The 24,727-nt window shown below is 44.9% G+C and overlaps 1 protein-coding gene across 1 annotated transcript in view; it reads left to right on the top strand.

Annotated features, from left to right (window-relative positions):
- Nucleotides 1-24,380, top strand: part of LOC133972416 (exostosin-1c) — a 72,108-nt gene extending 47,728 nt beyond the window's left edge. Inside the window, exons 3-12 of the mRNA XM_062409864.1 lie at nucleotides 11,749-11,842; nucleotides 14,189-14,296; nucleotides 16,210-16,329; nucleotides 18,187-18,319; nucleotides 19,430-19,548; nucleotides 20,063-20,158; nucleotides 20,566-20,652; nucleotides 20,741-20,901; nucleotides 23,331-23,502; nucleotides 23,613-24,380. Of these exons, the coding sequence (XP_062265848.1) occupies nucleotides 11,749-11,842; nucleotides 14,189-14,296; nucleotides 16,210-16,329; nucleotides 18,187-18,319; nucleotides 19,430-19,548; nucleotides 20,063-20,158; nucleotides 20,566-20,652; nucleotides 20,741-20,901; nucleotides 23,331-23,502; nucleotides 23,613-23,798 (1,276 nt within the window). The 3' untranslated portion in view covers nucleotides 23,799-24,380. The remainder of the gene's footprint in view (nucleotides 1-11,748; nucleotides 11,843-14,188; nucleotides 14,297-16,209; nucleotides 16,330-18,186; nucleotides 18,320-19,429; nucleotides 19,549-20,062; nucleotides 20,159-20,565; nucleotides 20,653-20,740; nucleotides 20,902-23,330; nucleotides 23,503-23,612) is intronic.
- Nucleotides 24,381-24,727: the final 347 nt, after the last annotated feature.

Genomic DNA, 24,727 nt, shown 5'->3' with positions numbered 1-24,727 from the left:
AAAGTGAATGAGCGACCAAGTGAGGTTGAGGTGACCCCTAGCCAAATAAACGAGCAAGACTTTTAAAGAAATTGTTTGACATTTCGTTGAATATGCTTGTTTGCTTTCTTGGACAGAGTCAATGTTCCCTTCGTGTGTCTTCTTCACAGCCTGTGGCCTGTTAGCTTAGCTTAGCATCGTACGAAAGCACTGGACAAAGCAAGTCCGGCTCGTTCCAGCACCTTGAAAGCTCATTAATTAGAAGTAATTGAATCTCGTTTGGTTGATCCCAACAAAACCAAGTGCAAGTGTTATGCTAAGCTCACATTCACTGAACTGGTGAATGCTAGAGTATCAGTTTTTGCATTTCAGTATTAGATTTACACACTAGACCACGAGTTCCAGTTTAATCAAATGAAGGGGAACCAGTTGGGATGCAGAGGGACAGTGGGTTTTGGGAGTTCTTGGGGTCTGGGGCCAGTTTGAATGCTTATCCAGTCTAATTGACAGAAGACGGGCCTGACACCACCCCTTCATCATGAATCACACCATCACCAAGCAGATCCCTGGGACCTGTGATGAAGAACCAACATGTTTGTTCCCTCGTCTCGTTTGATTCTTCACGTCTACGTCTCTCACCTCGTTACACGGATTTGTTCAATCCTTGAAATCAAACCTATTTCTGTCCTTGTAGATTTCATGGTTTCTCCTCCGTCCTCCTTCCCTCTCTCCTACATCCTCAGTTCTCTCCGGCCTCTGACTCCACCGTCGTGTTCCTGTGCTGCTGTGCTTTTAGCCTAATGGACGGACAGCTGTGCTCCCGTTTCTATTTATATAACCCACAACCCCACACGATGGAGTTTGTCACACCCTCTCTCTGGGCACCACATGAATCTGACCGCTGCATTGATGCCCGAGGAGGACCGAGGGTTCTCAGCTCGTTTGGGTTTGTAGTGATGACGCCTGAATACGCACGTTTTAATCCTCCTGTCCTCCTTTGCTAAAAACCTGCATTATTTGATGCTTTTTACCAAATCTTTTTTTTTCTGCTAAACATGTAAAACATGGGGTTTATGTAAAATTAAGGCTACTGTAAATAGATTTAGTGGAAGCACTTTGATAAGCCCGGCTGGAACTACTTAAAGAGCGGTATTTAATGTAGCCTTAATCTGCATAAAAGCACAATTCTGTCATTAAATGAACGGCGGACAAATTTGAGGGAAATATTAAAAGCTCTCAGCAGATTGTAGCAGGAGAGAGTGACACAGTTATTCTCTGAAACATTTAGAGTATCCTTGAATTCAGAATCTATAAAGAGGAAGGTTCAGAAACACGTTCTCTACCTCCACTATCTCTGCCCTTCACTTTGTGTAATAATATGGACATAATTAAGGATGTTAATCACACTTTTATTTATTTATTTGAAATATATTTTCATGCAAATGTCTGTTTGTCTGCAGCCGAGCACACGTGTGTGTTTGCACGTGTGCTAGCGTACGAGCCTCCGTGTGTGAGGTGTAAGTAACAGTGTTACGGGATCAGCTGGTGGGGGGGATCAGAGCCTTTCAGATTAGAGAGCTTAGTCCTCCCGTCTCTGAGTAATTAGACGTGGGAAAGAAAGAGATAAAGACAAAGAGGCAGAGACGAGAGTAGGAGAGTGGAATTCAAATAAACCATCACACACATACACAGACACACACACAGGAACACACTCAGCAGAGCAGGGGTTGTGTGTAATGACAGGGTGGCCGGTGGTCAGTGTATTTGTGTACATGATGAGCGTATGTGCAGCGGAGCACAGAGTCCAGAAGCAACAGCAGTGGATGTGTGGTTTGTCTCGCAGAGTTCAGGACCTGTGTCAAGTCAACACAGATAATAACTGGAGGACGGCAGGAATGTTGAGGTACAAAACCAGAAATGGAGCAAAAAACAAACATCTGCATTCTCGCAAACACATTTGTGACATTTGCAATAACAGTAAATTGATTTGTTAATGGATTTTAGGCCCAATTGTGTTTTGGTTAAATCAGGGATGTCCAGTTGTTTGGACTTTTACCGTTTTAAACAAAATAATCCTCACAATTTTAATTTGATACCAAAACTCTATATCGTGTCTTCGAAACTTCATCCAAAGTTGGCGTCTACTTAATTTTAACAACACAGATTATCATGAGGAAAATGTTTTTTGCTTTTATAATATACATTTAAACAGATTTATATCTTTATTTTCAGATTGTTTCATTTTAAATCATTTTAGAACCTGGATTAAAATAATAAAATAAGACATTTCTCCAAAGTCAGAAACCTAATTTTGTGCAGCTGAGGTGTTTAACTTCTTCTTTCCTATTCCTGTGAGTCTAAACTCGCCCCTCCTGTTTTAGATGAGAAGGAAATGAATTTGGTTAAACTGTTCTGTGACAAAAGGCTGCTCTGCTGCTGTTTGTGTTGTCAGGCTGTTTATGTAATTAGGCTAAAGAGGACGTGTATTTTAAAGCCAAGAAAACGTGAAGATTTATTGTAATAACGAGGGAGCTAAAGAGTTCCCTCTGAGGAAACAGTGACTCACTCGACGTATCCTCACAAAGGGGAAAACAATTGAAAGAAAAGAAATGGCTCCTTTTTAGCCGAGCACTCGAGCCTTCAGCGGTAATGATTCTCTGTAACGGAGAGAGACAAAGCTACGTGGCAGAAAATCCATTAGTGAGTCTGCTGCTGGACTGAGAGAGAGACGTAGAGGACGACTGGAGGCTTCAGAATGAACCGCCTTGTCAGTGAAGGCCCGCGTGTCCAAACCCCGGTGGACGACTATTATCTGAAACACTGCTGCAGAGCCAGGACAGGAGGGACAGAGGGACAGAGAGACGGAGGGAGGACGAAGGCTAGGACACACATCTGAATAAAATATGGTGATTTCAGCCCGAGCCACCTGTTACACAGAGAGAGAGAGAGAGAGAGAAACGAGAAGGCCCCAGTCCCCCAGACAGATATTCTGTCTTTCTGCTTCTTCATTGTGAAGGTTCCTGGTTCAAATCCCAGCTCGGCCGGGGGCCAGGTTCAGACTTCAAATGGTAAATTGCAGATGTGAATCCACTATCTATACTGCTTACCCTCACAGGATAAGCAGTATAGATAGTGGATGACAGATGGAACATACAGCTTCAGTTTATTCATCTTTTAAAGTCGCCTTTTAGCTTCGAAATATAAATGTACTGCGTCTTTTTTAATTTTCAAGATAAACAGGGTAGTTTTAAAAATGAAGAAATATAAACAGTGGCTGTCAAAAGTTCCAATAAGTTGATTTGAGAGTTTTATTCTGAAAAGATTGGACATTCGGCCCAAAGGTCATCACACATCAGGGAAGTGGTTGTTACGATCGAGGGTCGGCACCTAAAATCTAAAGTATTTCTCTATAACATTAAATATTATTAGAAATTCTTTACAAATTGGATGATAAAGACTATGACCCTGGCAAACCAGAGACAACTGGTAACACTTTATTTGAACTCCCCCACTAAGCCCTTAAAAGCTGTATAAATATATTAAATACATGATTCAGAGCACATCATGATGTGATTGTAACCACACACAAGGACATTTTGTTGTGTTTTCTTTTCTATTGTGACAAATGCTTGCGATAGTAGCACTCGAGCAACCGTCCTCCATCCCTCCATTTTCTAAAGCACTTATCTTTTGATGGTTGCAGGGTTGAGGGACATTGTGCACGAGGCTGGCGGGGAGGGGGGGAGGGGGGTCTCACGGGGCTGAGAGCCATTCACTCTCACATTCACACCTATGGGTCGTTTAGCCATCACAGAGCCGAGGCCCCCAGGTGAGAGGCTAACCTCTGCTCCACCGCGCCGTCCACAAACTAACTAGATCACCACACGTGGCGAGAGAGGACGACTGTCGGTGAGATGCACATGTCGGACTAAACTTTCATAACATCTCAATACTTTGCTGAATATCTAGCGGATATGTCTAGCTCCGGTTTCTTGTTTGTTTCATACAAAGAATAATTCAAAACTGTAGCTGATTCCATCCAAAACGCAGCTCAGTCAATGTTCATTTTCCCAAGTTTACTTTATATTCATTCTGAGCAGCATCTTTTTACGTCTTTGTGAAAGAGTTATATAATTCTTTGTGATAAGCTGTCGTTGAGATAGTGATACTATAGATGGCCGTCAAGAAGGTAAAGGATGAGGAGGCAGAGTGAGAGAGTGAATAAGAAGATGATGATGAAGAAAGAGTGATTGAAGGAGAGATGGCTTATCTGTCCATCTGCTACAGAGCGCGAGGTAGAAGTGTGTGTGTGTGTCTGTGTGTGTGTGTGTGTGTGTATGTGTGTGTGTGAGAGAGAGAGCCACACACAGTCCGTTCCTTACATGTGCATGCAACATGTGCAGGACAGGATTTAACATCTGGCTGCACCTTCCCCGGCAAACACGATGGATTTAAATGAAATGAGACGAAAAAAGATAAATGAAGACGGGAAGATAGGAGGAGAAGAAGTGAAGATTATGGGCCTTGGTGCTTCCATATCCCTGCACACAAAGATGAACACTCTCTCTCTCTTCCTCTATGTTTAATGTAAGCGGACACTGTAAGACGTCATTCCTCCGCTCACTGAAATCTGAACTGTCTCTTCAGCCTCCTGCCTTTCAGTCTGCACCCCCCCCCGCCCCCCCACCCACCTTTAACATCTCATACTTTCCAAGCTTCACAATTTAAAAAACACGTTATTGTCCACGTAATACTTTTCTAACACTAAATACAGTATTCATTTCTTTCCTGACCCATTGCCTGCAGACAGAGCTGCAGTTCTGTCTCTCTCTCTCTCTCTCTCTCTCTCTCTCTCTCTCTCTCTCTCTCTCTCTCTCTCTCTCTCTCTCTCTCTCTCTCTCTCTCTCTCTCTCTCTCTCTCTCTCTCTCTCTCTCTCTCCCCTCCTGAATCCCAGTGGCTGCAGCAGCTGGCCACAAACATATTTTCTCCCCATCTCCGTGTTTCTCTTCCACTATTCCTGTCATCTTTTCTTTCTTCCCTCTCTCCCTCCTCAAATATCCGTTGCCCTCCTGCCCCCCCGCTGCGTCTCGACACCCTCCAGTGAAACAGTGGGTTGGCAGCTGCAGTCACACAGCTATTGTGAAGCTTTTTATTTTACAGCCCAGGAGGAAAAACACAGAGACGTTGTGCTTCTCTCGATGCTGCCTCACTTTCATACAGTTGTGATACAGTTGTGATACAGTTGTGATACAGTTGTGATACAGTTGTGATACAGCAGTGACAGCTTATTCTCGGTTGCTCTGGAACCGCGTCAGCTCAATCCCAGGAATCTAAAGGTTTAAGTTATTTCATTCTAAACTTAACCTTTGGGTAAAAGAAACTAGAAACGTTTTAGTTTTGTTCTTCGTGTGATTCTTTTGGATGAAAGTGTAGATTTGTAAACACGAAAGCTCTTAAATACACAAATGAGAATGTTTTCTAAAGGAGTGTAAATGTGGTTTTGCTCTCGCTACATGAGTTATTTATTTTTGCAGGAGCACAAACATTGCAAGTTAAACATCTGACTTCATTCCTCCTTCGTCACTGTAATGATGTCCTGCTTGTATGAGAGCTTCACCGATAGCGAGTGAGTCTCAATCGTCAGTCACGACGTTGTACTTTTTTTTAATAACCAAAAGTAACCTAAAAAATGAACACATGAACAAACAGTGAGAAGAAGAAGAAGAAGATAGAAGCACTAACAATGTCCCATCTGTTTTCTAATGGAGTTCAACGTTTCAATTGATCTACTTATTCCTTTATGTCAAGGAACTTTCTATCAACAGCGGCTCATGCTCTGCTCCTTGACTGAGAACTTCTTAGAATCTGTGGCAACATTGACAGAACTCGTCTCAGTTTAGTTTGTGAATCTAAAATCTTAGATTCAACGACACTTTCAGCTCCAGTGGTTGGTGGGCGAATGCATGAATGAATAAAAAACAAATGAATGAATGAACTAGTCGATGTGAAGTCTGAAAGAAGCAGCTGATGTCAACTGCTTCAGTGCTTCGCCTGCACCGAACCCCTGCTCCGTTTTTTATTCTTGTTCTCTTCTTCTTTATTTATAGATTTAATAGCAAACAAATGTAAAAGTCATAAAAAGTTATAGCGCAGCACATGAGGCACAAACCTGCCTCCTTATATAACTCAGGAAGAGTGATGGAGCAACAGTTTGTTCTGGTTTAGGTCTATCTCTTTGGTAATAAGTTCAATTGTGTGTGTGTGTGTGTGTGTGTGTGTGTGTGTGTGTGTGTGTGTGTGTGTGTGTGTGTGTGTGTGCGTTGACATTATCAACAGTCATTTCAGGTCATGTTGTGCTGGTGCACACGGTAATGAAGAGTACAGAGTATCGATGGCAGCCTGTTAGCGCCGTGGTTGCTAATCCATAACTTAGGTCAAACACACACACACACACTCACACAGACACACACTCAGATGCTTGAACGGCCTCATGCTCTGTTGACATCTGACCTTTTACAGGAAGTCAGCGTGGAGATCAACCGAGCAGAAGCTGCTGTCAATCAAGGAGCCTCCACCCCCCCCCCCCACACGCACACACACACACACACCTCCACCTCTCTGCTTTCACTCGGTCAATATTCTTTAAAACAGTAAAGATGCTCAGACATGCACCAAACTCAGGTTGTTTTCCAGATAGAGGCGGTTTTCTAGAACTTTTCCTGCCTGTCCCCGACTAAAATGTCTGGTAAATAATGACAACATTTCTGACACGCAATGGACGTAAAAGTGTAATGTTTGCAGAAGCCGAGACAAATCGTTCAACTTGGACAGACAACAAGATTTCGAGAGCTTTTGGCGATAAGGGGCCGCACCAGGGTCGATGTGATGTCCTCCTTTACCCGGACATTAGTCTGTTCTTCGTCTGTGTTCTTCATATGTGAAAGACAAACTCCAGAGTTCACATCTAGAGCGGCTTAAGTGTCTGTAAGTGAGGGATGAGGGAACATAAAGGCAACAAGGACAGAGGAGGAGAGTGGGTGAGGGGCAGTTTTGTTTATTGTACTAAAAACCTTAAAATCATGGTCAAGACAAAATGAAGGGTGAGAGGAGACAGGGAGGGACGGAGACAGGGAGACAGGGAGGGACGGAGACAGGGAGACAGGGAGGGACGGAGCTGACAGGTGTTTGTGTGGAAGGAGGCGATCTCAGTTGGACGGTGCTGAGGAGAAGCAGATTTCCTTATCAGACAAACGCAAAAACACACACACGCTCACAAAAACACACACTGTGGCCGACTCAGAGTGGGGCCGTCTTAGAAAAACATAGCTTTGATGATAGGGGTATCGTACGGATGCACAATGCATGAAGAGACTGTTGTGCACTGTGTGTGTTTGTGTCTGTGGGTGTATGTGTGTGTGTGAGAGAGAGAGAGAGACAGTGGGTGGGTTTGAGAAAGTCCTGTGTCTGTTTGTGCGTCTGTTTTTATCTGAGACAAAAATATAAGAAAAGATCACAATATTAAGACCAGGCCTAAATCGGTGTGTGTGTGTGATTGTGTCTGTGTGTGAGTCATGACAACACAACCAACCTCTCTTATTCTTTACATATACCGGCTCCGTATTACATGTTTAATATTTAATAACAGTATGTATCTGACTTCCTGGAACAGTGAAGGGGGGGCAGGAACAATCTGTACACATTAAACACAAATGACTGTGTATAAACAATCAGAAAAACTCCAACACACAAAGTGCATTAAAATCCCTCCTGGTGGATCCCGAGGCCGCCCCAGGCCAGATGGGATGTGAACTCCCTCCAGTGAGTTCTGGCTCTGCCCTCTGTGATCCACGCCCTGAGTGGGGTCGGCTCAGAAAACCTCCGTCCTGATGAAATGCCCGACCCACTTCCACTGGCTCCACATGCAGAGAAAACTCATTCAGGCCGCTTGCAGTTTGCAATCTGGTTCTTCTCCAGAGCTCGTGACCCCACAGGTGAGGTTCAAACCCGAGATCGACTGCTGCATCGAGAACCCTTCACCTCCTGCTCCACCCCCCCCCCATCACTCGAGAACAAGACGCCAAGAAACTCCCCTCTGAATTTCTGTTCATATTTCAACAGAACAGTAAACATTTGCCTTCATAGCTGCATGTTTACCCGTGTGTAGTCGCAGTATTCATACACAACCCTGACACCACGACAATCTACCAGTATATCAAGTGTGTAATGTAATCCACCTCCACACACAACGATCTGAGGTCCTTCACAATGAGGGCTCCCAGATAACAATCGTGCCAAACTGCCACCCAGTACAACCCCCCCCACACACACACGCATACACACACACATGCACACACATCCCTCCCCTACCCTCTGGTGTTGTACTATAAGTGCAGGACCATGCGTGTACATTACACATATTGTATGCATGCTTCCCCACGTTAGCATGCAGGGGGTCGAGCGTGCACCACATGCCTCGTTGTGCACAATGCGACACGACATGCGTGCGACCACATGCACGGTGAGTCACTGTCTCGCCACCAGCCAATCCCCCCCCACACACACACACCGCACAACCCCCACAGACACACACTGACTCAGATATTTGTCACATTCGTCGCACACATGCAAATGCTCTTTTTCTTCAGAGGTAGAACAGGCACTCTGGGGATTTTCTCCCTTTCTTCTTCGTTCGTATTCGTGTGATATGATAATACTGTATATTGAGTAATATGATGTACATTTGTCAATCAGTGATTGTGAGTATGAGGATAACGTTGCACAAATGAGTAAAACCTCTTTATGGCAATACTGGATTTCCATCAACATAGTATTTGTGTGGCTGTTGTGTGAAATGATCTATTTCTCTGTGGATTTCCCAGAAACTTTAGAATATCACAACATAGTTCATCTTTCTTGTGTCTTTCATCAGTGAGTCCTGCAGAGAGCTGAAGAGAAAAGACTTCAAACCCTCAACAAACTAAAACAACATGGTCTGAATAGCTAGAAGAGATTAGACAACAGTAATGGTTGGCTGGGGCTCACTGAAAGAAATTCTCTTTTTCTGTGTCAACTGTCAAATTGATATATTCATGATGTTTGTAGAGCTCAGTTTGTCTGAAGAACAAAATATGTTGAGTTAACTATAATAACAGAAAAATAAAAAGCAGGGAGGTAGGAAGCAGTGGAACTGACTTAAATCAACTATTCAAATTGTTTTCAGTTTTCTCTCCATCATCTAATTGATAACCTGCCAGTTGCCTGTTTCAGCTCTAATGTGTGTGCACCAACATTTCAATACACATACACACATTCAAACACACACCAGGAGATTTTGCCGTAGTGCAATAATCCAGGACACATATTCGTTTGCACACACAAACCGCAACTACACTGCAACTTTTGTTTTCTCAGTGTGACAGAGAGAACACACAAACAAAAACCTGCAGACTCAAAGGAAAAACGCTGAGACAAAGGGCAGAGGGGAGGAAAAGAAGGAGAGAGGGAGAGAGGGAGGAGGAGAGTGAAGGAGAGAAGCAGCAGCAGCCCAGTCGTTTGTTGTTAGAGACAAAGTGCTGTTAAATGATTTATTTGTTCCCTGCATTTACTGTAAGTACAATCCCTCATTAAAGAACAGTAGCAGGCAGAGCGGCCAGCAGACTGCTGGATCTGCAGACAGGCACAGACACACACACACACACACACCACTTCATGCACAAGCTGACTTGCAGTTTTGCATTATCAAGCGCACACAAATGCACAAACACACACAATCAGCAGGCCCAGAGAGGAAAGTGGTTCAGACGAGACGACTCAGTCTCACTTCGTGCTGATTCCCACTGGTTAACATTGTGCACGATACATGCTAACAAATGTAAACATGTACAACTTGCACACATGCAGACACACACATACATAAACATGTACAACTTGCACACATACATACACACACACACACATTACCAGGAGGATGGTAATATATTCTCTACCCACACCCAATGTACTGCAGGAGAAGCAAATATATTTACTTTTGAAAGCTACACACACAATCTCAGTTACACACTTATTTACTCTCTTTCACACATGAATACACGCAGGAGTTCTACAGAAGCCATCTACACATTCATCTGCTCACACAAATCGAAACGCAAAGTGTTGACCCAGAGCCCAGAACAAGATTTGGACACAAACATCCCTCAGAAACACGTCGTGTAAATCTCCTTAACAGTCACGATGGATAATTTTTTCCGCCCGGAGATTCATTTTGAAATGTGCGTCCACGCTCCACGCTGCAGATTTAAACTGCCGCAGATGCAGGATGATCCATCACCCGCCCACACACACACACACACACACGTATATGTAAACCAGCAGCAGCAGTGATGGCAAAGCTCTGTCAACAGGTGGAGGAATATCACAGCAGAACCCAAAGCTAATGGCCAAACAAGGCTTCCTTTCAGCAAACTGATGCCCGTGTGTGTGCATGTGTGTGTTTTGACACCTTCATATTGAATGCACTCTCACCCAGGGACATGCACTCAGATCAGGACGTCCAGGCACCGAGTGTAGAGGTGTTAATTAATGCCAACATCAGCAGTGAAGTCGTGGTTTTCTCATGCAGGCAGCAGGAGAGGGGCCTGCGCCTCATCACTCACGCAGGGTTAAATAAATGACTGAGTGACTGGGAAGATTAATGGCTGGCGTATTTCACTCTGACGTTCCCTCTGCAAATAAACAAGCGGAGGGCTGCATGCAGAGAGACCGCAGAGTGCTGAGGAGGAGGAGGAGGAGGAGGAGGAGGAGGAGGGATGAGGAGGAGGAGGAGGAGAAGCCGGGTGGGATGATGAGATGAGGAGGAACAAGCGAGAGGGGGAAAGTTGAACTCTCCCATAAGAGGCTGTTTGTTTCATTAATCTGTTTACACCAGTGTGCAGCTCTTTTACCACGAGGCCGTTGCACCACTGAAGCAGAGCATTGACTCACAGGTTTCCACTCGGCTTCTTTTGATTATACATTTCTTTTACACAACACAAGTATGAAATATGAGCCTGAGGTCTCTGACGCGCGGCAGCAGACAGGGGGAGCAGGGCACTTTCTCACTTTGGCACAAGTTCACACTCATATCAATCAATAGAGAACAGGGATTAAGGCGTATTTGCTCATGCCCTCAGGGATGGATATATATATATTTTACAACGTACAGTAGCTGTCTGTAGTGGAGCCAACATGCGAGAGGAGGGGGAGCAAGAAGAAACTGGGAAGATTTACGACGGCTCATAATCGGAGCGGTTATGAGTAAATATCAGCGATGAAAAGCACAAATCAGGTTTTATGTGTGACAGATGCAGAGTTTCACATCTCAGAGGGAGAGTGTGTGGCTGTCCTTCGGCCATTTTAAATCGATTGATCACATTTCGCCATTTTAAGAGTTGAAATGGAAATCAACTCGGATCTGATTGGTTATCTGACTCATTTTCATGCAGTTGTAGACGTCAGATATTGGATTTATCTCTGATTTGGAATCGTGGCTCCGCTATAATAACTATTATACAGCTCTCATATGCGTCAATGACCTTTTCCCTCCTTCAAGTTGTGGTTTTACAAGGACAATCAATTACCAGATGTGTTCTGCTGCTGGAAATGTGTCCTTCTGTTCATATACATCTTTTTTTATTGTATATGAGTATTCACTGCCTATACGCCTACTTAAAAAAATACATATATAAAAAGAATACTATATGTTAATGATTCATACTTCTTCTTGTTTTCAGGTTTGACTACCAGGAGCTGCTCCACAACTCCACCTTCTGCTTGGTGCCTCGAGGTCGACGCCTGGGCTCCTTCCGCTTCCTGGAGTCACTACAGGTAAATATCCAAAGTCTCATTAGTTGTATTATTCCAGCTTTACTTCTGAATCTCTTTGCATTGAACAACCGCATTAACCCTGCATGAGCACACTAGAGTGTCGTTTTTGCCACGTGCCAACACAACAATCGCACAGAAACATTAGCTGCAGCTTTTTCCTCTGCACAACACCGTTAAACTGCACTTTCACAGGAAACAGGCACAGTCCACCGGGATCCAGTTTATATACGGTTAAATCAGCATGATAGTGCACAGGATGCAGAATGTTTATATATATTAGTCTCCAGGTTATCGACACCTTAATGGTCACATCTGCAAGTGTTTTCCCAGGATCATTGTGTAGCGTTGAGTGCAGATCTCGCCATTAAGGCTTTATTTGCTGCGAGCGAGGCCTTTTACACGAAAGCGGATCCATTAACATGCACGTGGAGCCGCACACCCACGCTGGAATCGTGAGTTTGAGTCCCTCAGTGAAATGTGCACAAACGACGAGGAGTTTAACAGTTTGAAGCCGTCAGTCTGTTGTAGCTCTCTCTCTTTCTTTCTCGCCGCCACCCAAGTGGACGGCCTCACACCAGTGCAGGAAGCAGTAGTGGCTGTTTTTAGATTTGCAGAACGCTGCTACAGGGTTCCCTGGCCACACTGCTCTCCAGGGCTGTGTGTGTGTGTGTGTGTAGTGTGTGTGTAGTGTGTGTGTCTGTGTGTATGTGTGCATGAATGTTCCGGAAGCATCCACACAAGTGGCAGTCTGCCCCACCGCCGATGTCTGCTGAATGGACAAATCCACACACAGCCCACTTGGTTTGGCAGCAGGAATGAGAAGGTCCCTCTCTCCTCCTCCTGTCTCCTCTCTTTGTCCTCTTTTTTCACACTCTCACTCTTTTTCTCCCTGCATCCACCTCTCTTTTTGTTTTACTCCGTTCAAGACCCTCTGGATCATATATATGTTTGTTTTTTTGATGCAAGCCAAGCCCACAGAAGAACTGGCAACTCCCAGCGTGGTGGCGAGCCTGGTGCCAGTTTTCCAATATCCACAGAGACACATTTCCTCTTCTCCTCATTCACATTTGCCCAAATTCTCCCCTTTGCACCTCCACATATAAACAAACCCCCCCACAGAAAAACGACACGGCACACAGGCTTTCATATGACCCTACCTCCAGGCAGTGGCCGCTTGAAATGTTTGAAATTCACCCCCACAGAGTGTCTCATCTCTGGGGGAGAAGACTCAGGCAAGGCCTCGGGCTGCATTTCAAATTTAGAGGCCTTGGATTATCACTTCCGAGAGTCTGCGTGTGACCTTGTTCCAACCGGTGGTCGACACGGACACATGCAGGCGCACGCACATACAATTCCCCCCCATTAGCTCGAGTGTCCTTCAGCGGGTCTGTCCTCAGATGAAATGCAGGAGCATGTACCGGGCCACTGGAGGAGATTTGATCTCCACCCATTGTGCCTGCTGCTGCTCTCTGGTGGTTTAATTAGAAAAAAGAAAAGAAAAAAGTAACACCCAGTCACATCAACACTCCAGACCACAAGTCGGAAAAGAGGAAGAGAGCCGGATGGGATGAGAGTGCGGCGGAGAGAAATGGAAAAAGGGGAGAACAGAGAGAAGAAGGGATATAGACGTGCAGAGAGGAGAGAGAGACCAAAGGAGACCTCAGGAAAAAAAAAGCAAAAAAGTGGAACAACATCAAAAAGCTGTCAGCGAGCGAGGGGGATAAGGCAACATCAAAAAATCAACTTCAATAACACATGATGTCTCCACGCACCCAGCGGTTCCTTCTTGCTCTCCTCTCATCCCTCACTCCCTCCTTCCCCTCTCTTTACCTGCTTCCCTGCATGTGTCCCTCAGTAGCTGCAGCTAATTAGTACACAGAGTCAGCACCTGTCAGCCACATCTGTGTTTGCATGTGTCTGAGTGACAGTCTCTGACAACCCCCCCCGGGAATCCTGGGAAAGGACAGATAGGAGGTGTTGCTCATTCCAGCAACCTATAGGGATCCTACGTGTACACACAGACACACACACTCTCATGTGCACACAGGCACATTGATCATATTACTTGTGATATCACAGTGCCGAGCAGCTGGGACTGGGCTCACACAGATTGTATTGTTTTCCGTGCAGTTGTGGTTTGTACTGTTGTGTGTTTAATTGCCAAAGAGAAGCTGAGCTGGAAGGAGCTCAGTCAAATCTGCAGCTGATCAAAGCACCAGAGATGTACATGGGTCCTCTGTTCTACACACATCAGTTGGTTTATCGTCCGTGTCTCTGTCAGACTCCCTTAATTCTTACATATGTGTGTGTGTGTGTGTCTGTGTGTGTGTGTGTGTGTGTGTTCAGGCGGCGTGTATCCCCGTGCTGCTGAGTAACGGTTGGGAGCTGCCGTTTTCAGACATCATACAGTGGAACCAGGCCGTTATAGAGGGAGACGAGAGATTACTGCTGCAGGTAACGCAACTAAACACTTGCACACACACACTTGCACACACACAAACACACACACACACACACACACACACAATCATACACAAGTGCAAACTTGTCAAGCAAGTCCACCTACAGATACAAACACCAACTCAGGATACTCACTTATTTTTACTTTTAAAAATATTGTTTTTTAGAAGGAGCAGGTTTGTTTAAACCACTTTTCCTAGTGTTAATGTGGCCATGTATAACCAGTGAGTAAAAATGTGTGATACAGATAAATTAGCCGATGTATATTTAAAAAAAAATTTAAAAGATGTTGTTATGTCGTTTTGAGGCTTGAGTTTAACCATAAACTTTATAATTAAATTGACTTGTTGTTCCATTTGAGTGAAGACAATGAATGAATTGATTAATTTAGTTATCAGAGACAAAGACTCAGGGCAATTTTGATTGTGAGGCTTCTTCCCTGCAATTGATCCAAAAGTCTGAACCCACTCTAATTGGTTCATCTTGATCTGCACTGAGGCCTCCACCTCTTTTGGAGCCACCTCTCACATGATAGTTTGTGTGAAGGTCTGGAATAAACAAGGTCAGTTTGAAAGCCCCCCTTTATAGACCCACGCAAGCTGCTGCTGCCCTGTTGCAGACCAGATTTCCCTCTTTACTGTTTCTCAAAAGTCAAAACAAGAGACGGATTAGTAACTGAGTTCTGCTGGGAAAGACCAATGAGATTCCTGCTTATTTACAGATCCAAGGCCACCGCATCCCTATTTACATCGTAGCTCGACAAAGAGGTTCACTGGGTGTGAGTGTAATCATGTTCACTGGGAAACATCCACCACACGAGGCTACAAAGCTTTACCTGTATCACACAGCGTGGTTACAGGGTCGAGGCCCGGTGAGATCAAACACGAGTCTTAATCCAGCTTCAGTTGAAACGCAGCCGTCCTCCCTGTGTGCGTCTCTTCTCACACAGACCCACACAAATAAACACAATGGGCGAGTAAAGCCGGCTCACTCTCACTCTCCATCCCTTATCTCGTTCCCCTCGCACAAATTACATCATGTCCCCTCTGCACGGAGCCGAGTCCATCTCCACCAGCAGCAGACGTGAATTGACATTCAGCTAATGAACAGGAGCAGGATGAGAGACCTGGTATTTTCAAGCCGACCTCCTCCGTGGCATTTCTGCAGACCTGCGGAACTCCAATATAACACGCACAAGCAATATTCACACAGTCAATGATCTGAGGTTAATGAGAGTGAAGCTTCTGCAGAGAAGTTTTGGGGGGGGGGACACGTCAGAGGAACAGAGGACGACTCCGGGGGAAGCCGTCCTTCATATGCACTTCGAGGGGGAAGGATAGGGTAAAACAGAATAGGGTGCCGAGGTTTAGTTGTGAAATGCAGATGAAGGGAGGTGTTTGAAGAGAAACCGAGAGGCTGACAGAACAAGGCGAGAATTAAAGAAGCTACAGAGACAGATTCAGTGGCCTGTCGGCTCCTTTCACTACTTTTCTACATATCTGTAAGTGCTCTGCCTGTGGAGACTGAAGACTTTTTAAAGGAGTCAGCCGCTCGCGCTTCTCCTCGGCTCAACGTGACTCTCATCCCCTTTGATTGAGCCGCCCAGCTTAACCCTCAAAGTGATGAAATCAATTTTGGGAGCCCCCCCCCCCCGATAAAGTCCTTTCTAATTAAGGTCTAATTATGTGAACAACAGCTCCATGTTAAATGTTTTCTTAGGGGCGGAGGATAAGTCAACCACTCAATTGGATTTAGGCAGTTTTGATCACTTAACTGCAAATTCTCCTCGTTTTCTCTTTTCCCATCTATTTTAAGTAATCCAAGTTAAACTCCCTGGCTTTTTTTTGTTACTTCTTTATTTTCTCATTTCCGTGTCTGAGTCCCCTCTCTTCCTCTTTCCTCCTCAGGTGCCGTCCACAGTGAGGGCGGTTGGGAACGAGCGGGTCCTGGCCCTCCGGCAGAGGACGCAGATGCTGTGGGAAGCATACTTCTCCTCCGTGGACAAGATCGTCCTCACCACGCTGGAGGTCAGCTTCCACACACCGAGCGTAAAAAGGGTTTCCGGTCGCACCGGGGGGGGGGCGACACGGCTCGATTCATTTGTCAGAAGACACTGTTCGGGAAGTGATCACGTCATATAATTCAGAGTCTTCTCTGCATTCAAATAACCAGGAAAATGACTCTGACCTGAGGAGTTTATGGTTTATTCTCTAGTTTCAACTCCTCCGTGATGTTCATGTTTTTATCTATGGTCCCATTCAGAGTCAAAAGGCAGTGAATGCATTGAACCATATATCATCTGATTGACAGCTAGTACCGTCCAATGGCTGCAGGTCGTAAGTGGAGGGGGAAGCTCCAAATATGGTAACGTCTGGTTTCATAAAACCAAGATGTCTCTGAACAAAAAGTTGTCGAAGGAACTCGGTTTCTTTGGAATGAGTTTTGCTGCAAATATGAATCCGCCTGAAATGCCGAAGTCAAACCTTCACACGCTCCTGCTGCCAAATCGTAGCTTTCATCACCAGAGCCGCACTTTCTGTCTGCACCAGAAAGCCCCCCCCCCCCCCTTCCCCAACTAAAGGCAATGTCGCTTTTGGCTTTCGAGACCAGAAACCCCCGATTGGAGCATTTTTACAGCTCTCAGCGTTTCTGCTACCATACAATTCAGCTCAGAAATATGCAGCACTCTTTCCCTTTCCAGTGAAAACATATACAATAAAGAAAAGCCACGGCCATAAACACAGGTTCTCTGTTGAGCACGGAGCCGTGGTTGCTACCTCTCTGCAGTTTACAGCCCGTGTGCTATCATCAGTCCTCAGAGTCCTCACATCTGAGTCAAACCAACCTTCTGTCCCTTATGATTACAGGGTTGGATCCTGGCCCGCGCTCCGACTGCTCAACTCTTTTAGAACCTCGGCTTTGTGTGGAGCTGTGGGTCTGCGGAACATTTTTCAAAGCAGCACACATCCGATCTGCCTCCAGTCTCGGAGAAACCCCCCCCCCCCCCCCCCCGATGTATAGAAATGATATATCATTACAATGCAAATATCAGTCTCAACCTGCCGCTTCCCGACCTCGGCACTCGGCTTCATCAGACGGAGAGAGAAATGTTTCCGGCGCCGCGGATGTTCAGAAGAAGTTCAGGAGAAGCTTTGAAGGAGTCGTTGTAATTTACAGAGGCGATGGAGAAAGGGTTTAGATTATTCCTTCCAGGGTTGAGCGTCCGGCGAAGCTCACACAGAATCCTTAAAGAAATGTGCCTCAGAAGATATTTGGTATTGTGCGGCTGAGAGAAAGTCATATGAAGGTTAACCCCCGGGTAAGATGATGTGTGAAAAGAAATAACCTTGTAATATTAGTTTTTTACACACACACACACACACACACACACACACACACACACATACACACTGCCAATGTCCTTTTTAGCATGTCAAAATTGGGGGGAAACAACAGATTGAACCCCGGTGAAATCGGAGGAAATCACACAGCGAGTGTTAAGGCTTTGCACTCTTAGGTTTCTAAAGGCAAGTCTGCCAGGACCCCGGTGTATTTTGCCTCCGGGAATTTATGCTGGAGATAATAGAGGAGAGGTTCTGGAGGTTGGTGATAAGCTGCTTATATACATACAGCATGCGGAGGGGGGAACCTCTTTCCATCGGGCGCCAGCTGTGCAGTCAGCCCAGGGTCAGTGAGGTGGAGGAGAGACTCGGGACACCTCCTGTTGACGCAGAGTGGGAAGTGCACAGGGCATTAGCTGTGATATGCAAACACAAGGGGGGCAGGAGTTGAATTTGCACTGGTGACTCTCATCTTCTGGCTTCTGAATACATTTTATTCTGCTTCTCACATCACCACTGTCTTCTCTGTGTATCTCCTCCCAGATCATTAAGGACCGCGTGTTCTCCCACATATCGAGGAATAAGTACATGTGGAACTCGCTGCCGGGGGGGCTGCTCGTCCTGCCCGAGTACTCCACCCACCTCGCTCACTTCCCCTTCTACTACCTGGGATTAGGTAAACATGCAATCGGTGGAAACGAGTCTGCTCGACACACAAATCACGATTTGCACATTAGGACGCTGATGAGATGATTACATCAGAGCTGTGCTAGTACAGATGAGTAATAGACTTTACCCAGCAAATCACAATCAAATATTTACCCAACTCATTGTCTGCATTGGATTTAATTTGGGATTCAGTTTTGGAATAATGATAAATACACGACATGAATCTTTTTAAAAGCCATCACCAGTAAATTCTAACAGACATTTGATGGTAAAAGTTTTCTGGCGCTATCTTACTGGGTCTTTTATTATTTTATGAATGTATTTTACGTTATGTATTATTTGTGAAGCACTTTGTTTGGAGCGGTGCTACATGAATAAAGATATTATTAATATTGTAAATAGCAAATGCACTTGCCCCCATCTGAGCGCCCAGGTGCATGCTGGTCTTGTCGCGAGGTGTGGGCAGACACATTGTTGCCGTAGTTCTATCTCGAGGCAGCGGAAAAGCACTTGTGCATTGGACCAACAAAGTCCTGCTCTGAGTCGGTCAAGTTATTCTCCAGGTGCATTATGTAGATAGTAGTAGTTGTAAAATGTGCCCACACAGGCAGGTGCACGAGCTCCCAGCCCCACAGACGAGCTGCCTCTCGCCTGAAGTGAAATCGGTTCCTCGGCAGAGAAGCTCTTTCTATTACTACCTTATAAAATCAATCCACCGTGGTGCAAGCACACCTGGAATCACAGGGAATGAGAGACGGCACGCTGACTGGTTTATTGCACCAAAAACACCCCCGTGATTAATTACCACACTAAGTACCACCTTCCTGAACCGTGCACCTGGCACAGACACCTTTTCTCTGCTGTTAAAATAAAAGAAAAGTGGATTTGGACTCGACTTGAATGCACTGTAGTTGATGTTCTTAGATAAAATAGATCAAAAGGATTAAATTGAGAGTTATGGTGAAATTTGGTGAAGTCTGTATGTTGGTTTCATCCGAATACATTGCACCAAAAATCCATAAAATATACACAGTGGCTTTTAATTGTTTTGATGGACTAATACTAAAATACTTTGTTATATTTCTTCTCCCATTGTTTTTTTCGTGACCTCTCTCAGGGATCAGTCCAGGTCACGAGTTCACTGCTGTCATACACGCTGTCTCTCCATTGGTCTCCCAGTCTCAGCCAATCATGAAGCTGCTTCAGGTGGTCTCCAAGTCAAAGTACTGCTCGCAGGTAAGATCGTGAACCATTAACTCAGAGAATAATGTACCCAAAACAAAAAGGCTATTGCTTTCGAAATCTTTTGATTACAGTCATAACACCGGCCTTCTTTGAAATGCGACTCTTTAAATGTTACAACCTAAATGTCAGGATGAATGTAAAAAAACGGAATCTCTGTTACAGACTTGATAGAAATGTCAGTTTTTTGCATTTTAAAAAGTGAAAACAAGTCCTGGAGGTTCCTCCGGAGTCACAGCGACAAGCCTGAACAAAGTCTGTGTTGACAGCTGCTGCAGTTGTTTGATCCTAACATGATTTACACAGTGAGAATCTGGAAACCTCCATCTTTCCAACGATGTATAATTTGTCGAGGTTGTGTGAAGTTGAAGTCGAGCACAGACGGGAACACACCATTAGGTAGCACACACCCATGAGGACCACTGTGAGGAGGCGTAGCTCCGCCCACCTTCAGTTTGATTGATGTCAATGGTTATTTCTGATTACCCCCCCCCCCCCCCCGCTGCAGATCATCATCCTCTGGAACAGCGAGAAGCCTCCTCCGAGCCGGAGCAAGTGGCCTCCGATGCCGGTTCCTCTCACCGTGACAGACGGCAGGAGGAAGGTGAGGCCTGGCGCCCACGCTGACAGCCTTGAGTGACAGACTGTCAGTTGCTCAGTTTGTTTATGCGTCTGTGATCCGTCCTCGCCGTCGTATCTCCGACTGATGTCTATTTTTCTATGTCTCTCTCTCCCTCCTCTCCATCCGACATGTCCACTGATTCATGGGGCGTTTATTTTTTTTATTTATTTTTTTTACAAATGTCACTCATCCTCCATCTTCTTTTCCCTATCTGTTTCTTCTCTTCTTCCGTCTGCTCTCACTCATCTCAGTCGCTCAACATGATTTACTGCACAATGACCCCCCCCCCCCCCCCCCCCGCTCGTCCTCACCATCTCTCTCCACACACACCAGACAACACATGGCCGACAGTAGCAGAACTCAGATTTGTCCCTGTTCTTCTCTCGCAGACCACCAGTCGCTTCCTACCTCACGCGGCCATAGAGACGGAGGCGGTGCTGAGCCTGGACGAGGACACGGTCCTGCTGACCAGCGAGGTACGTGTCACACAAACAGATAGAAACCCAACACTTCTGAGAAAGTAGCGACAATACCCGAGTGTGTTTGTCACGTCTGCGCTCGCAGGTGAACTTTGCCTTCTTGGTCTGGCGGAGTTTCCCCGAGCGGATCGTGGGCTACCCCCCCAGGAGCCACTTCTGGGACCCCCTGAAGCGCGCCTGGGGCTACACCTCCAAGTGGACCAACGACTACTCCATCGTGCTGACCGGAGCCGCCTTCTACCACAGGTTCGACAACACAACTTAGAGCTTCTCATTATGGCTTTTTTTGTAAATGTACTTTGAGTTAAGTGTAACTGGAGACTTTATAATTCGCTGTACTCTGCTTTAATTATTTACTTATAAAAAGCAGGGATGCATATACTCTACAGATACATCTATATTTATAGACCTTAGTCTGTATGTAAAGAAAGCTACAAGCTCAATATTGATAAAGCAACAAAGATAAAAACAGATTGCTTTCATAAAAGCTTCACGAGGGACACGTCATTCAGAATCAGATTTATGGCAAAGTAGGTTTTCCAAGTAGAAAACATAGATGGGAAGAAAAAGTAAAGTAAGAAGCAAGTTCTGTAGTCCAAGGAGAAAGATAAACACAGGGAGCTGAGGTACATGAGTACTAAGTGAAAAATCTATACAACAACATGAAATATATAAAAAACTACGGTTGTTTGATCCACTTGAAAAGCAACAATCAAACACAAATGAATGTCAGTGATAACTACAAGGCTGCTCTGAGAGTGCATTCCTATCTCACCGTGTTAAAAGGAAATAGAAATTCCAAAATCTAATGGGTTCTTCCTCGGGTCCCAACCCACTCGTCTTCAAACGTTAGTAAAGAATAGGATCTGACGTTTTTTAGTAATCCTGCCGACAAACAGCCGTGAAAACAGAACGTCCTTGATGGGGGTAATAACGAGTGTGTGTGTCTGTGTGACAAAAAACCAGGTGAATTACTTTTGAATTACTATCAAATGGTAGGTCCGGGAGACTTTTTTAAAAGACTCAGTATCAGTATTACCTTGAATGTCCTGTTTCCCCACTTAAACAGAGAAATAACTGGGAGTAGTCAGTTTATATTGAACCCTGCTGTTCCTGAAGTGACAGCCCTGCAATAACAACCCGTCTCCTGAAAGCTAAAAGGAAGGGAAGGGAACATGTGCATTAAAACCACAGGTTATAGCTCTGCTCTATAAATATCAAACCCCACCGGGGGTGAAACGGTTAAACTGTCCCAGATACATATCATCAACATACATCACGCTGTCTGCTCTTCCCTGTAGATGTTTCCATGCCTGGTACCATAAAGCTGCCGGTTTCCCCGACCTCCATCGGAAGAGATCTCTTTATTCTGCGTGATACATCTTTATTTATTTACGGTGTTCACGAGGTTCGCTTGTTGTTGTCGATTTACTCTTTGAGTGCAAGTGGAAAAGCCTGAAATTATGATAAGACAGTAAATGTAGTGAGAACAAGCCTCACACTGATGTGAGGAAATAATCCTGCAGGAGACATAACAGCTTAATGTGTAATGGAGAGAAACCTGGTGGCAGGGTGAGAAAACATGCAGCTGATGAATTTGTGTGTTTTTTCCTAACAAATTCCAGTACTTTGTGTGGAGGTAATGACGACTCTATGTAAAACCTCTGAACAATCAATGATCCTGTAGATAAGAATCCAAGAAGCCCTTTTCAGAGTGAATGTGACAGATAACTCGTATGGATTTTAGACGTCACCCTTCGACCTCTGGCAGCAGCTCACGAATGATAAGGAGACGTAATGTGGGACTATAATAGACAAGAAGACAACCTTTGACAATGGGGGGACGGGGGGGGACGACAGAGAGCACGTCTTTTCTGTTCCGGGAAACGTTCACATCACCCGTTTTTTTCATGTCCTGATAAAACTTTTATTGAATCAGTGCTTGGATATATCAGAGAGGTCTGTTTGTTGTAATTGAAAAACATCTGTTTGACAACGAAGGCAGCAAAAATGTATGTGTTACCCCTTAATCTAACTTTTACCTCCGTGAAGGAGATTCGATTTTATCCAGGGGTTATTGATTTTAATAGCAGGATGAAACAAAAAGTGGTAATTCAGTTTTTGTCTTTTCTATTTTTACTATAAGAACTAGACAATCGTGTGTGAGATTGTTTGGCCTTGGCAGATTTTTTACTGTGATAAGAGTCTTTCTAGTTGGTTTGTGCGTTGGTTTATTTGTCGGCAGGATTACACAAAAACCAGAGAACTGATTTCTACCAAACCTGTTGAAACGAGAGAGAACCAATCATGTTTTGATGCAATTGCAGATTAAAGGGCAGAGCCACAATTTATCTATTTTATTTAACTAAGTTTTTTATTGACAAAACCATCCATGTTACCTGACCTCTCCATTCTTTCATTTATATATCTACTCTGAGAAATCGACAATCATGTGTGGGATTGTTTGGCCTTGGAGGAGGTGTGGGCTATACTAAGTTCCAGTCTATCGATTTCTAACATTAATCGGCAGCATCGGGAATTGAACCTGTGATCTTTGTGTTGGAAGATATATAAAGTAATTTCTGATCATCGATTTTCTCTCATTAAGAATATCTTGGACACAAATGTCATATTTTGCACATGTCCCCTGAGTAACACTTGTCCCTGTCCCACAGGTACTACCACCACCTGTTCACCCACTACCTGCCCCAGTCTCTGAGGACGCTGGTGGATCGCACGTCCAACTGTGAGGACATCCTGATGAACTTCCTGGTCTCTGCTGTGACTCACCTGCCACCGATCAAAGTGGCTCAAAGGAAGCAGTACAAAGAGTTGCCAAGCCCACAGGTGGGTAGACCACACATCCTATTTGACCAAGTCTGTAAATGCTGTTTTTGCTCAGATGTCAGGTCGGGATCACATGGTGACTGAGGGTGTCTTGGTTTTTTTCTTTCTAGAGTACGAAGACGGTCCCCTGGGCCAATCCGGAGCACTTCAACCAGCGGCAGGAGTGCGTCAATGCCTTCGCCAACTGGTTTGGCTATATGCCTCTGGTTCACTCCCAGTTTCGCTTGGACCCCGTACTCTTCAAAGATCAAGTGTCTGTCCTTCGCAAGAGATACAAAGACCTGGAGAGGGCGTGAAGGTGACAGACAGAACGGGGGAGTGTGGGAGGTCAGGGCCAGTGGCATTTTGGACAGACAACTGGACCGATCACTGGTTTGCAGTCGAGACATGGAACTCAAGGACTGTCTGGGATGTGGAGTAGTCGGCCTGCATCGTGGACAATCATCAGGCAGACCCAGGTGGACTGCTCTGGAGTTTATACGCTTAGAAGTGAAGGGCCTACAAAGTTTGAAAGAAGATTCACCTCTGTGAGTCTGGTAGAACCACAGAGGAAGAAATTCAGGGGCCTTGAGAGAGTCCCAGTTCAGGGGCCTTGAGAGAGTCCCAGTTCAGGGGCTTCTCACTGAGACAGGACAATCTCTACTGGACAGCAAACACAAGGGAACACTCCTCAGTGCCATGGCGGTGACAATACGAAGGAAAAACCTATCTCATGTCAGAAGCACCCAGTATGGGACTGGTACTGGTACTGGTGCCGTGCACTCCGGCGTGTCTCTCAACGTTATTGTGATGGGACTGTTGCCAAGAAAACTGATCATTTCAAAAAGTTATCTGTTAAACCAATAAAATGGTTTGTAAATGCAAACTCTTGCAAAGTGCCTGAGACGGTTCAAGTTTGTTCTTTCCTCCCTTGACACACAGCCACCATTAACATAAGTGGAGGACATGACTACATTCAGTGGAGATGATGGAAGCAGCTTCATGATACATTTAAAGACTGATACAGGTATTTTTACAGAAAGAAAATAAAGGTTCATAACCGATGATTCCACATATACCAGAAAGACGACAAGGAATAATCTAAACCTTATTCCTTGGAAAGTGGCCTGGTTTCTGTACTTAAGAAATCATAGCAGTTCCATCATTATATATTTTCTCAATCAATTAATTAAATCTCACTCCATCAAATTAAAGTCTACATCATCAGGGTGACAAATTGTTTTCC

Source organism: Platichthys flesus, chromosome 17, assembly GCF_949316205.1.
Source record: "Platichthys flesus chromosome 17, fPlaFle2.1, whole genome shotgun sequence".
NCBI classification, from domain to species: Eukaryota; Metazoa; Chordata; class Actinopteri; order Pleuronectiformes; family Pleuronectidae; genus Platichthys; species Platichthys flesus.
The sequence above is the reverse complement of the archived record's forward strand: the minus strand, read 5'-3'. Positions and strand labels throughout refer to the sequence as shown.